Source organism: Zea mays, chromosome 10 (assembly GCF_902167145.1).
Source record: "Zea mays cultivar B73 chromosome 10, Zm-B73-REFERENCE-NAM-5.0, whole genome shotgun sequence".
Lineage (NCBI taxonomy): Eukaryota > Viridiplantae > Streptophyta > Magnoliopsida > Poales > Poaceae > Zea > Zea mays.
This window is the reverse complement of record NC_050105.1, coordinates 62,403,217-62,418,307: the sequence shown is the minus strand read 5'-3', so window position 1 is coordinate 62,418,307 and position 15,091 is coordinate 62,403,217. Positions and strand designations below refer to the sequence as shown.

Here is a 15,091-nt window from a genome sequence, read left to right as displayed (position 1 = left end):
GGCCTGGTTCGTACAGACTGAAGGACATGGATGGCAATGAAATTCCAAGATCTTGGAATGCGGATGAGCTTCGGCGGTTTTATGTATAACTCGATGTAATTTTGACTTTTCTTTTCTTTTTCATGGCACCCTTTTCCTTTCTAAAGGGGGAGAAAGGTTTTTAATGGGGCCATCATATGTAATTTCCTTTTTTAGTTTTATAAGAGCAAAATCCCCCAAAGAATGTAAATGTAAAAGCTGAGAGCGCACCATCGAGTGCCGAAACTAAAAAAGAGAAGAAGCTCCAAAGACGTCCCTAAGGGGATGCAGAGCTCACAGCGAAAAGTCAACGCTGATTCCGCCGAAAGTAAAAGGCGAAGAAGCTCCAAAGTCGTTCCTAAGGGAATGCAGAGCTTATACCGTCTAAGTAAAAGACGAAGAAGCTCCAAAGACGTCCCTAGGGGGATGCAGAGCTTACAGCGAAAAGTCAACGCTGATACTGCCTAAGTAAAAGGCAAAGATGCTCCAAAGTCGTTCCTAAGGGAATGCAGAGCTGACGTGTGTTTTGCTCCTAAGAAAATGATGGATGAGTGTGGCTTCGGATATACGCTTCGGACATTCATTTGCACATTACATTACATCATGGCATTTGCATACATAAGCATTCATTCATAGCATTTATGTACCAAAGTGGTTGCTTCGGCAAAAAAGAGAATTGGTTTTTTATGAATCGTTGTGTAAAAGTAAAAGCTTCGGCAGAAAGAGGAAGTAGTCTTTTATGTTTTGCTATGTAAAAGCTTCGGCAGAAGGAAGAAGTAGTCTTTTATGTTTTGCTATGTAAAAGCTTCGGCAGAAGGAAGAAGTAGTCTTTTATGTTTTGCTATGTAAAAGCTTCGGCAGAAAGAAGAAGTAGTTTTTTATGTTTTGCTATATGAAGAAAAGCTTTGGCAAAAAGAGGAAGCGGCCGTTTAGGCTTCGTTGTGTACGAAAAGAAGGGAAGGTGTTTTTTCGCCTTCGGCTCAAAATACTGATTTCGTCCACATCAAAGCGACTCAATCGAAGGGTAAGAATATATTACAAGGTATGTACAAAGTTCCTTGAGAACAGTTCAATTGTATTTACAAAACTTGTTACAAAAGTATCCTGAGTTTTTTCCTATAGTACATTTCTACTGATCTTCATTAAGCTTCAGCTTCGGCGACAGTTTCGGCGACATAACTTAGGCATCATTTTCACCTTCGTCATCCTACATAAATCAAGGAATCGTGAGTAAAAATCAAGTGCAAAGAAAAAGGTAAGTACGAAGTATTATTTCTTACTGGTTCAAGATGACTTCGGGCTTCGTCTCCAGCTTTCTCTCGACCGCCCTTTGTCCATACCATTTTTATAAATCTATTGGAGATACTTCGGGCGAGGTCGGGCATATCATCCAGGATTGATGAAGATAAGGTGAAATTGGGCCTGTTGACAACCTTTCCATGTTCGCAGCCGGCTTTCAGAAATGCAGCAGCGGTACCCTGAGAAGCTACCCAGGCACAGAAGTCGCCGTGCCCGGCTATAACTTCGTCAAGCTCTTCGATTTCAGCTTCAATATGATCGAAGGCCTAGGGTAAATTTTCCGCCGAAGGGTTAAATTTCCCACTGCTGGCTCCAACAGAGTAAAATATCTTCTTTAATCGTCCAATACAATTATTGCCAAAGTTCAAGCATTTGTCTTGAAGGCTTGTTAATGCTTTCTTCAATTCTGAGCTGGTCTGGACTTCGGCTTTAAGCTTCGAATTCAGTTCTAGCTTCTCCTGATCAAATTGTTTTGATTGATTGATAAGCTTCGAATTTAACTCTAATATTTTAGCCTCAGTTTCAGCCAGCAAGCCTTCGGTCGATTGGAGCTCGAAGTCTTTCTTTTCAATGATGGCAGATTGCTCTTTTATTTTGCTTTCCAAGTTTTCAATTATAGCTTCGTGCTTTTTGTCCTCCAAGTCTTGTTGCATCTTCAGAGCTTTGCTCAGTAGCATGCTCTGAACAGAAACAACTTATGTTAAGTAATATTTTCATTGTTAACGGCAATAAAAACCAGAGAAAAAGGTTGTTTACCTTGAAGTTAGAATAAAACAAGCTGCCGACGATATGTTGTCGTCGGTAGCGGCTGATGTCTGTCTCTAGCTTCGGAAAACCGATACTCTTCGATAGAGTACCGATTACCTTAGCTCCAGTCTGGTCTCGAATACAGCCTAGTTTTTCATCATCTACACCCCCAAATAGGAGGGCACCTGACTTGTAGCCGCAAGACTTGGCGTAGTCTTTAAGTTCTTCTATTTCGTCCTTCGTCAGTTTTTGCCCAACTAAGTTCTGGAAAGAGTAGGCTTCGTCGTCCGAAGGGTCTTCGGCTATTTCTTTTCCTTTCTCAGGCACTGTGGCCATGGTTTTTTCAGTAGTAGCACCAGCTTCTTCCGCAGCCATGTCTTCCAAAATCTTGTTGATATTCTTAATCGTGGTTTCTAAGTTTGTATCTTCGGCTGTAGCGGCTTCGGTAGCCGCGACCTCCGAAGCTACGCCTTCGACGATTGCTGTACCTTCGGCAGCTGCCGTTTTTTGGATTGATGCCCTTGGCGGCGTCTTGTCGATAACCTCAGTTACCGCAATAATTCTTTGCCGTTTGGGTTTGTTTATCTTCGATTGATCCGGCTCGTCCACCTTTTCAAAAAGCTTCGTCAGTTGGAGCCCTAATGGACTTAGCTTCGTAGGCATGGGTTCAGTCATTACCTTTAAAATTTCCTCCACGTCGCTGGTAGAAGGCGGTGTGGGGGTCCCCTCTTCTTCGGGTGATTTGCGCTTCGGAGCAGATATTTTTCCTTTTTTGAGAATTTTCTTCTCCTTTGCTGGTCTTTCTTCATCCGTGATCGGAGTTTCGGCTATTCTTTTTCTTTTAAGGCCCTCGGCACCCTTGTTCAATTGTTCATAGTCTGGGTATTCGAAGCCTAGGGCGTCAAGCACTCGGTTCAACCTTCGTTTCGGTCGGGCACCGAAGGCTGCTGTCATTAGTTGATCCTCTTTTTTGGAGTAGTTCCCCAGGATTTCGTTGCACATCACTTCAACAGTCTCTAACCATTCTTTGCAGGGTTTTTTGAAGAACTTCTTGAACTTGAAGTAATAGGGAAGCCGGACAAGCTCCCCCTTCTTCTTCTCTCCCTCCAGCTTCGGCATCTCCCACTCTTTTAGAGTAGGAAAAACTCTGAATGCCAAGAACTCTTGAACTAGATCCCTGGTGCCAATATGTTCTGAGATAATTTCAAATTCACCCAGAGCAGCCCAGGTGGGACCTTTTAGGTCGCCAATGTGGCATTGTGGCCTTGTCTCTCCGAAGATTAACTCCAGAGGGCTTTGTACCAATTTTTCTTTGTCTTCATCGACTTTTACATAAAACCACTCAGATTTCCAACCTGCTGGCCATTTGCTTCGGTAGCTGATGACAGGACACTTTGTTGTCTTCCGGTAGGCAAAATTATAGCAACCGAAATTATCATGTAGCCCATCTTTTCTGGCTTTTGTTTGGTAATGTAATTCGTGAGCTCGGCAGAAGCTGTCAGCAAATGGTTCCACAGCTTGGCTTCGGAGGGCCCAGATATAAACATTGAGCCTAACGATGGCGTTAGGAGTCAATTGATGAAAGTAGATACCAAACCTCCTTAGTATCTCCGCAACAATACCGTGGAGAGGGAATCTAAGCCCGGCTTTTAAAAAACTCTTGAAAATAACAATCTCATCCTTCCTTGGCTTCGGGGTGGTTTCTTCTTCCCCGAAGCGGAGTAGCTTCTTCTGGTCCTCATTGAAATAACCTGCTTTCACCATCTTCGAAAGGTCAGCTTTTGAAACAGTTGATTTCCCAAAATCCAGGTGACTGGGCTTGCTGGGCGTAGCAAGGTGATAGTCATCTTCGGAGTCAGTCCCTTCAATGTTTTCTTCTCCTTCGGCAGTTGTTGGGCCTGCTTCAGCAGCAGGCATTTCTTCTGTAAGTAGACCGGAACGCTGCATTGCTTCGGAGATGGGCACAGTGTCTGAACCTTCGGCTTCGTCTCCCTCACGTACAACTTTGGCAGTAGATCGTATTCTCGCCATTTGATTCTAAGTTTGGGAAGTCAAAAACTTTTTCCTTTTTTCTCTCTCCGAAGCTCTTCTTTCTGACGAAGCGGACGTTGAGAAGCACCTTCGTTCGATTCTGAGACTTAAGCTTCGGCTATGGTGAAAAATTTTGGCAGCGAAACAGTGCAAATAGCAATGAATGCTGTGGTAACTTCACACCCACCTGTTTGTTTATATAGTGCTGCAGGTAGGAAGGCGAAGCGGTGGAACTGTTACACCAGGCGCGCAGTAACTCATACCCGCTGCGCAGTGGACCGCAAGGATCAAACAGTAACTCTGCAAGGTGGGACCGACACGCGCTCGGAAGTCGGATCGTTTCTCCGCAACGAGCTCAGGGAAGGTGTTTTTTGGACCTTCGGCTTCCCGAAGCTGAAGAGGCTTTTTTCACGGGTCAAGCTCGTTACGAAGAACGATCTAGCACCGCGAAAGGGGCTACTGTTGGGGTCGTGCTTCGGTGCGCCGAAGGTCTCACACGAAGAAGCAGCTTCGGCTGAAGTCGTCTCCAAGAGATGGCCGAAGGTCCCTTTTCATGGAACTTCGGCGTTTTAAACCGACATAGAGATAGAATGACCTTTTTATACATATAGGTCTGAGTCAATGCTGTAAACTTTCGCAAGGGGCATAATTGTAATTTGTCACAGGCTGCGACCTGTGCCTATAAATAGATGAACAGTACCTCTGTACTGTTCACGTGAACCTGTCATTTGCTTTCGCATCACGCTTGTACTTTTGCCTTCCGCAGGACCGAAGGTACATTTGTAATTCAAAGTCATTTACATTCATTAATACAAGTAGAGATAATTCTATAACAATATTTAAATGTTTATTTCATATTCTATGATTTATTTGAATGCTTCATTCTTCGTTGTTATGCTTACGAAGGTATGTCCTTCGTAACCTTCGTCCGAGATGCTTTATATCCCGAAGGGATATATCGTTATGGAGGACGAAGGACCTTAACACTTAACATTTTTTGTGTTGCCTTGTTCTTAATTCTTAGCATTTGAGAACAAGTCCCCAACAAGTAATAATATTAAAGACTAGAGTCATTTACATAATATAAATCAAAGTACACAGAATCAAAACATAGCCAACATAAACAACCCACCACAGGCAGCTGACTGGGGGAGGTCGCTAGCCTAATCCTCGAACTCGTCGATGTCCTGGAACTCCTGGATATCCACCTCGACGCCTTCTTCTTCTTCTTTACTTGAGCATAGGTTGCACCAAAGGCAACCTGGTGTTTTGTGAAAGCAAGGGTGAGTACACATCAACGTACTCAGCAAATGTCCCGTTTGGCTGAGGTGGACTAGCTTTATGTGGAGTTAAGGTCAAAGCAGTTGTTTTTAGTTGGTCAGGTATTGTAACGTCCTAATTTTGATCCCAAGGTTAGAAACCCTAAACTCCTAACTCCCCCTTATTATCTCCTAAGACTCCATCTCATGAAGCATTTTATTCATCATATGCATACACCATGATTTCTAGTAAAACTTCACATAGAATATTTCATTTTGGACACCGAGGAAATTTCTATGAATTTTTGTTTAAAGGAAAAAGGGATTAAGGAAAAGGAAATAGAAAATAAATAAAAAAAAGAAAAGGGAAATCCCCCTCGGCTGGGCCGGATCTGGCCCAAGCCTTCTCCCCTTCTCTCTCCCTCGCGCCCGCGCCTCTCCCTTGCTCACGGCCCACGCGGCCCATCTCCCGCGCGCCCGCCCGCGCCACTCTCTTCCATCCCCCGCTGACCGCCCGGCCCCACCCGTTAGCCGTGCCCTCTTTTTCTCCCTCACACCCGCTCTTCCACTAACAACCCTGTTGGGGACCTACGGCATCCGAAGGTCCTCAAAAACAGGATTTAACAGTGTTTCTGGAGTATAATGTGTGAACAGGTATCTTCGGACTCAAGTCGGCACCACAGTAGACCAGAATAATACGAAGGTTGGTACAGCGCCGAAGGTGTGAGCAGGAAAGCTTCGTCGTGACAGCAGAAAGTGAAACCGACTTAAAGATGAAAAGGCTATTTAGACCTCGACAGATTACTATAGAATTATTATCAACTGTAAAGGGCATGAATGTAATTTTGTATGGGTTGTGTCCCGCGCCTATAAATAGGTGAACAGTACTCCCGTACTGTTCACGCTGACTTGGCATTCGCTTTTTGCGTCACACTTGTACTATCATCTCCTTCCAGTTGAAGGTACATTTGTAACTCAAAGATGTTTATGTCTATGTCTGATAGTAATATATAATTATTTATGTTATCTTTTATATTCTCTACATTTTATCCTTCGTCACTGTATAATAAATTTATGAAGGTATGCACTTCATCACCTTCGTCCGAAAATCATTATATCCTAAGGGAAATAATGCTTCGAAGGACGAAGGACTTTAGCGATTAACATTTTTTATGTTGCCTTGTTCTTAACTCCTAGCATTTGAGAACAAGTCCCCAACAAACCCGGTCCCGCTCGTCAGCCCCTTCTCTATCGCCCGTGATCAGGCCATCGACGCGATCACCGCCGGCCACCGTCGGCCCCGTCTCCTCGCTAATAACTCCCTCACCAACTGAATTGGTGCCTTGCGTCCCTGCGCCCTATGACCGAGCCGTCCCATCGCCACCGCCTGCCCGAGCCATCCCGTCACCGCCACTGTGCGCCATCATCGCCGTCGCAAGCAAGCCTCGCCAGTGCATGCCACCTCCTCCTCCTCCCCCTCCCCGGTCGCCTATAAAAGGACCGCCCGAGCCCCTCCCCCGAGCTCAATCGAGCCAGCGCCGCCGCGCTCTCCCTCCGCTCCGATGAGTTCCCCCTCCCCTCTCTAGTAGCCTAATGTTCAATTAATTTAGCTCATGAACTTCACCACCTCTCCATGATCACGAGGCACCACCTTCGCCTCCCCGTCACGCTCAGTGGTCTCACCGACGACCTCACCGCCGCGGGAGCCCGCCACCTCACCGCGGACCGGCCATCCCAAGTGCCTTTCGGTCAAATTGACCCCTCTACCATGACTCCCTACCCCTACCCCTACCCGTGCTTCGTCACCTCCCCAACCACCCAGAACCGAATCATCGGCGGAGAACCATCGTCGAACTCCGGCGACCGGTTTTCCCTCCTGGCCGGACCCCCGTCTCCCCCTAACACCATTTCCACCTCCCCCTCGCTGGCACGTGGGCCCACACCCACAGCGCTGTCCCCGCGCCACTCCGTTGGCAGGCCGAGTTGGGCCGCCCGTCCGCGTGGCCGCGCGCGCGAGCGCGCTCGCTGGGCCGAAATCCCCTCGGGCCCAGCAAACCAGGAAACCTTTTTTCCTTTTCCCTATTTCTTTTCTTATTTTTCATATATATGTATATATGTTGATATTTTATGCACCAAAAATAGTCCAAATATTCTCTAGGTCACATAATAATAATATTTGGAACTTGACACCCTTTGCTAAGCCACAATGGTTGATGTAGTGTTTATTGCCTGTTTGTGCTAGGAGAAGAGGGATCCGACCCTTCGGAGATCATAGCTCTGGAAGAAGGGCAGGAGCCCGACCTCTCAGAAATAGACCTTTCGTGCCAAGAGAACTTCGACGAAGGCAAGTCCATTGTTCCCTTGATGCATGAATTACCTATTCTTTCTACCACTGCCTAAGCTAGGAATATGGGTCGGGTCCTTTGCCTTGTGAGTCGAGAGATGGCCTACATTAAAGAATATCTTTTGAGTACAAAACGTGGGTTGAGGAAAATGGTGGTTTTTCTAAAAAGGAAAATGTTTTCAAAAGTGTATGATGAAGGGTATTCACCCTTATCACCTTTTGAGTGGGATAGTAAGGGACTCCCTGGTTTAGGGGAGGGCCTCAGGTGTTGGCTCAACCGGGTTAGGTGTGAGCAGGAAGGTGATGCGTCACGATGCCCGATCTTCACGACGTAGGATCAATCTTCAGATAACTAGTTTCGAAGAAGCCAAGATAACTTGCTGCAAGCAGCGATAACTAGTGCAACCTGGCAAATAAAACTCGAAGCCAACCACCGTCTTTAACCGACAACCTGAATCGAGGATTCGCCCAACCACACTCTCAAAGAACCAACCAACACAGCCTACAATCAATCGAGGAGACCTCGAAGGGAGTAGGATCACCACTTGGGAGCGGATGAAGCCGCCGCTTCTGCAATCCCGCGAAGGAATTCACAAGAGCAAAAGGGTAGAGATCACTCTCAATATTTGTTAGCACACAACTGAACAAAAGGGTTCTGTTTTTAGATTATCAAAAGCTACCTTACATCATAGACATAGGGGTGTATTTAAACTAGTAACAACCAGCCTTAGAGAAGTATAAACACGAATCAAAAGTATTTTCACGTGCTAATGTGATGGAGCCTCTTCGGGAGTTCTGTAGAGCTGATTTTCGTATGGCTGTTTGACTTCTGCGCAACCTTTAGTATTTTGATAATAACTTCTTCTAGGAATCTCCAAATGAGGTGGGGCTGGATGCGTTGGAAAGCTGACTTGATAATATTTCTCACCATGTATAGCATGCTTAATGAAACTTCGTAGAATGATGCAATTTAATACGAAAACTTGGTCATCAAATAGACTGTTGACCTTCTGACCAGTCAGCACTAAAGTAGGTCGGCTACCTTTCTGGTAGATTTGATTAAGTCGGCCTTAGAAGCATTAGAAACTAGACTTCAAGAGATTTCTAAAAAGTACTTATGGGCCTTCATAGCTTTTGGGAATCAAAAGATATAACTGTTTCTTCTGGACGGTTCTGTTGCGCTGGACTGACTCGGACATAGCTCTTCTTGCTGATTCGCCCTTGATATGTTTTATTCTTCCTCTTTGGTGAACCTAAGTAATATCAACATACACGACTTAGGTAGCATAAATTTCTCATTAGTGTTTAATTGAAATTCATAAAGTAGCGCGTGCACCTCTTGCTGTAGCTTCTTAGCTCGGCTACGTGTAATTGGTCCATGAAAGACTTGGGTTGGTGATGATGTTGGTTGTACTTGAGTTGATGTAGTATGACTTGAGGGTTGTAACGTGTTGCTTAATGGCGTGGTCGTATCATTGTCCTCCCCTTGAAAAGGAGTCATCCTCGACTCTGAAGTGTCTTCACTCGTATATGGTAAGAGGTCAGTAACATTGAATGTGTTGCTCACGCTATAGCTTGGAGGAAGATCTATCTTGTATGCATTATCATTGATCTTTGCAAGAACACAAAATGGACCATCCCCTCGTGGCATCAATTTGGATTTGCGCTGATCAGTAAAACGCTCCTTGCGTAAGTGAATCCAAACCAAGTCCTCCGATTCAAATAACACTTTCTTCCTATGCTTGTTCATGCTTGCAGCCTTGCGCACTGCTTTGAGCTCAATTGCTTCCTTGGTCTTCTCATGTATCTTTTTTATGTATGCAGCACGCTTGGAAGCTTCCATATTGGTTCTTTCCTGCAATGGAAGGGGCAACAAATATATCGGAGCAATAGGTTTGAACCCATATACAATTTCGAAGGGGCATAAATTAGTTGTAGAATGTACTGCCCTATTATAAGCAAACTCCACGTGTGGCAAACATTCATCCCAATCCTTCAAGTTCTTCTTTACCATTGTTCGCAGCAGCATTGACAATGTACGATTCACCACTTCAGTTTGTCCATCTGTCTGGGGGTGGCATGTGGTGGAGAACAAAAGTTTAGTCGCAAGCTTTGCCCTCAATGTTTTCCAAAAATAGCTCACAAACTTCACATCATGGTCAGATACGATGGTCTTGGGCACTCCATGTAGCCTCAAGATTTCTCTGAAAAACAAATTGGCAACATGTGAAGCATCGTCGCTCTTGTTGCACGGAATCAAATGAGCCATTTTTGAAATTCTATCAACCACAACAAAAATAGAATCTCTCTTTTTTTGAGTCATCGGCAGCCTTAACATGCTTATGTCTTCCCAAGGAATTTTAGGAGCGGGTAAAGGAGTATATAAACCATGAGGGTTCAGTTTTGACTTAGCTTTGTGACAGGTGACACAACACTCCACAAATCTGATGACGTCTCTCCTCATCGTGGGCCAATAGAAATGATCACTGAGCAGTTCATAAGTCTTTTTTTGTCCAAAATGACCTGTTAGACCTCCTCCATGTGACTCCTGCAATAAAAGCAATCTAACCGAAGAATTTGGTACACAAAGTTTGTTAGCTCTAAACAAAAATCCATCATGTATATGATATTTTTCCCAACCTTTTCCATCTTTACATTGATTGTATGGTTCTGAAAATTCAGGATCATCATTATACATTTCTTTCAAATTTTCAAGACCCAAAACTTTTATCTCTAGTTGATTCAACAACACATTCCTTCGAGACAAGGCATCAGCGACCACATTGTCCTTACCTTTCTTATATTTCACAATGTATGGAAATGTTTCGATAAACTCAACCCATTTAGCATGGTGACGGTTCAGTTTGGCTTGCCCTTTCAAATACTTCAAAGCTTCATGATCGGAATGAATAACAAACTCTTTTGGCCATAAGTAGTGCTGCCATGTTTCAAGCGTTCGAACCAAAGCATACAATTCTTTGTCATACATAGAATAATTTAATTGAGCATCTCCCAAATTTTCACTAAAATATGCTATATGTTTTCCTTGTTGCATTAAAACTCCTCCTATCCCAATCCCACTAGCATCACATTCTACTTCAAAAGTTTTAGTGAAATCAGGAAGAATAAGTACATGTGCTTCAGTCAAATGTTTCTTCAATTCTTGAAAAGCATCTTCTTGTGAGTTTCCCCATTTAAATTCAACACCTTTCTTTGTCAATTCATTTAAAGGGGAAGCGATGGTACTGAAATCTCGCACAAATCTTCTATAAAACCCAGCAAGACCATGAAAACTTCTTACTTGACTTACATTCGTTGGAGCTGGCCAATCCTTGATTGCTTTCACCTTGGATTCATCCACCTCTATTCCTTTTGCTGAAACAACAAAGCCAAGAAACACAACATGGTCTGTGCAAAAACTGCACTTCTGAAGATTAGCAAATAATTTCTCCTTTCTAACCTCATCTAAAACTTGTCGAATGTGTTTCACATGTTCATCAAAAGACTTGCTGTAAATTAGAATATCATCGAAGTAGACAACAACAAATTTTCCAATGAAAGTTCTTAATACATGGTTCATTAATCTCATAAAAGTACTAGGAGCATTAGTCAACCCAAAGGGCATCACTAACCATTCATACAACCCAAATTTTGTTTTAAATGCAGTCTTCCATTCATCTCCAGTTTTCATTCCTATTTGATGGTATCCACTTCTCAAATCAATTTTAGTAAAAAATGTGGAACCACTTAATTCATCAAGCATATCATCTAGCCGTGGAATAGGATGGCGATAGCGAACGGTAATATTATTTATAGCTCTACAATCAACACACATCCTCCAAGATCCATCTTTCTTAGGTACTAAAATCACAGGAACAACACAAGGGCTTAAGCTTTCACGAACAAAACCTTTATCAAGAAGTTCTTGCACTTGCCTTTGTATTTCCTTAGTTTCTTCAAGATTGGTTCGATATGGTGGACGGTTAGGAAGTGCAGCCCCTGGAATAAGATCGATTTGATGCTCAATCCCTCGAATTGGAGGTAGTCCAGCCGGTGTTTCTTGTGGAAACACATCTTCAAAGTCCCGCAAAAGATCAGCTACAACACTAGGAAGAGATGTTATGTCGTTAAGAGAAATCAAAACCTCTTTGTTCACAAGTACAAAGAGCACTTGATATGGGTTGTTCTTCACTTCTCTTAGCTCAGATTTTGTGGCTAGCATAACTAGATGTTCTCCCTCTTCCTTCCTTTTATCTCTTGAATTTGGCTTGTAGCACTCGCTCACCGAATTGTGGATGACACTCAATTTCTTTTGCTCTTCTCCTCCTCTACTTACTGCACTAATTTCAGTTTTCTTTTGTAAATGTTCAGCCATGATTTGTCGAGGGGTCATAGGCTTGAGTACGAACTTTCTCCCTTTTAGATCTAGCGTGTATTGATTTGTTCTTCCACAATGCTGATAATATCGGTCATATTGCGAAGGTCTTCCTAGCAGCATGTGACACACAGACATGGGTGCAACATTGCACTCCACTGTGTCAACATACTCTCCAATCTTGAACGGAACTTTCACCTTATAACCAATCTTGATATCTCCCTATTCATTCCACAATGCTGATAATACGCTGAATGTTGCACCATATGAGGGTGTCGCTGCAACTTCAAACCAAGCTTTTCAACCATCTCACGACTTGCAAGATTATGGCAGCTCCCTCCATCAATGATTACCTTTACTACTTTGTCTTGTACTTTTGCTCGCGTTTGAAAAAGATTATGTCGCTGTCCAATTTCAGCTTCTTTCATTTGAACACTCAAGATTTGTGTAACCACAAGAGTAGTACCATGCTCAAATTCACATCCAGTGTGTTCCTCAATTTTATGAGTGTCTTCTACATTTTTTGCTTCAGCTTCCTCTTCACTAGCTGATGTATATTCTCCATCATCATTCACAAGGATCACACGATTATTTGGACACTCCTTTATGACATGACCACAACCTCCACACTTGAAGCACCGAATACCACTACTCTTGGCTATTGAACCTACTGATGTTGAAGTGGATGCTGCTGGTTTATAACTCGTGTTTGGAGCAGCACCGTTCTTTCCACTAGAATTGCCTTGAATATTGGATCGCAAGCCTCCAGTTGAACCTTTTGTCACTGAGGATGCAGCAGTAACCCTTGAGATTGATTTGCTTCCTCCAGTCATGGTTCGTGCACCATATGACAAGGGCTTGGTGCTCTTAGCATCTTGTTGCAGCTGGTGTTCAGCTTTGGTGGCTTGATGTACCAAATCAATAAGACTTTGGTACGACTGAAACTCAACAATACGCTGAATGTTGCGGTGTAACCCAGCCATGAAACGTGCAATGGTTTGCTCTTCGTCTTCATACACATTGGCTCTAATCATGGCATTCTCCATCTCCTTATAATACTCCTCAACAGAGAAACTTCCTTGCCTCAAATTCTGCAATTTATCAAAAAGATCATGCTGATAATGCTTCGGCACAAAACAAATTCTCATTTCTTGCTTCATCTCTTGCCAAGTAACAATATGGTCCTCTCCATCTTCTTCACGATCACAAAGTAGTTGCTCCCACCAAATCAGAGCATATCCTTCAAACTCAAGAGATGCCATTGCAAGTTTCTTCTTTCTCTGAATAATTATGTAGGCAGAAGATTTTCTCTACCTTCAGTTCCCATGTGAAATAATCTTCAGGATCAGATCTACCATCAAATTTTGGCATGGTAAACTTTAGTTTCCCAAATCTCTCTTCTTGGTTGACGCCTCTATGATGACGACGACCATAGCGATTGTTGGGGGCCTTCGTCCTCCAAAGGTCCTCAAAAACATGATTTAACAATGTTTTCCAAGTGTAACATATGAACAGGTACCTTCGGTCTCAGGTTAAAAGCATATACAGAATGGAAAGCAGGATTGGAACGAAAGATTGGACCAGCGCCGAAGGCGGCGCGAGAAAGCTTCGACTCAGTAACAGAAAGAGGAACCGACTTAAGGAGGAAAAGGCTATCTAGTCCTTGACAGTTTGTTCTTAAGTCAATAGTGAATATGAAGGGCATGAATGTAATTTCACACAGGCTACGTCCTGTGCCTATAAATAGATGAACAGTACTCCCGTACTGTTCACACTGACTTGTATTCACTTGTGCGCCACGCTTGTACTTTTACCTTCTATCAAGCCGAAGGTACATTTATAATTCAGTATTGTTTCTGTCTCTCTATGATAATATAATGAGAACAAGTTAATAATGTTATATGATTGTTTATATTGTCTCTTATATTTCATATGCTTCTTCTTTTATTAACATATACTGTGATCATGAAGGTATGTGCTTCATGACCTTCGTCTGAAGATCGTTATATCCTAAGGGAAATAATGCTTCGTAGGATGAAGGGGCATTAACATTTAACATTTTGTGTTGCCTTCTTCTTAATTCATAGCATTTGAGAACAAGTCCCCAACAACGATGTTGGGACTGATCATCATCATCCCCAAATTCAGATTCTTCATTGTCATCATTTCTTCGATTCCGGGCTCTTCCTCTACCACGTGCAGCACCTTGATTTCTCCTCCCATGTTCACTTGCTCTTCTAGAATAATTTCTTTCACCTTCTTCCCCGTCTTCATCATGGTTTCTTGCACCATCAGGGAGTCGACGACGACCTCTGATTTCAGCCATAAGTATATGAAGATCTTGTGCCAACCGATCTTGCTTGTCTTCTATGCTTTGTTTGAGCTCATTGAATTGTATCATGGTGACACATTCTTCAATCTCAGCGTTGGGATCCATCTTCATGCGAAATTAGTGGTGACAAGGCAACAAATATAGGTGGAATATGAAGCTATATAGAATCTCACAACCTCACCACTCTTACCAACCAAAGCTCTAATGAGGTCCCTGTGGGTTGCAAGAAAATGTGTGGTGGTAACAAGAAAGTGGTGGTTAAGCGAATACAAGACCAGAGTACCAATTACGATGGCTTATATGTGGAGCTTGGTGGGGAATAATAAACAAGGGATGCAATCTGAATCCTAGTTGTTGTAAAGTTAAATAATCATCCAACTAGAAGTTCCCTGCCTAGTGCTAACTACAAGATACGAGTGATGTAAATAGATCAAACACACACACAAGAAATTTCAGATTTGATGCTGACAAGGAGTATGATTGGAATGCAAGTGTTGCAATCAGATCCAACAAAAATTTTGCACTAAATAACAATAGTAAACTGGTTGAACAACTTGATAAAACTTTGAGCACTTGTGCACATAAACAAACTGATTGTTCTACTTTTCTTTCACAACCTTTCTCAACACTTTTTTTGATACCTTTCTTTCTTCTCTTTTTTTGATACTCTTTTTTTAAAGAACTAA

At 43.0% G+C, this 15,091-nt stretch overlaps 1 protein-coding gene across 1 annotated transcript in view; it reads right to left on the bottom strand.

The window, feature by feature from the left end:
- LOC109942824 (uncharacterized) overlaps window positions 1-11,920 on the bottom strand; it is a 57,800-nt gene extending 45,880 nt beyond the window's left edge. The window contains exons 1-3 of the mRNA XM_020545372.1: window positions 11,254-11,920; window positions 11,009-11,091; window positions 10,186-10,582 (exon numbers count right to left, since the gene is read on the bottom strand). Coding sequence (XP_020400961.1) covers window positions 10,186-10,582; window positions 11,009-11,091; window positions 11,254-11,920 — 1,147 coding nt within the window. The remainder of the gene's footprint in view (window positions 1-10,185; window positions 10,583-11,008; window positions 11,092-11,253) is intronic.
- Between the last annotated feature and the right edge of the window lie 3,171 nt (window positions 11,921-15,091).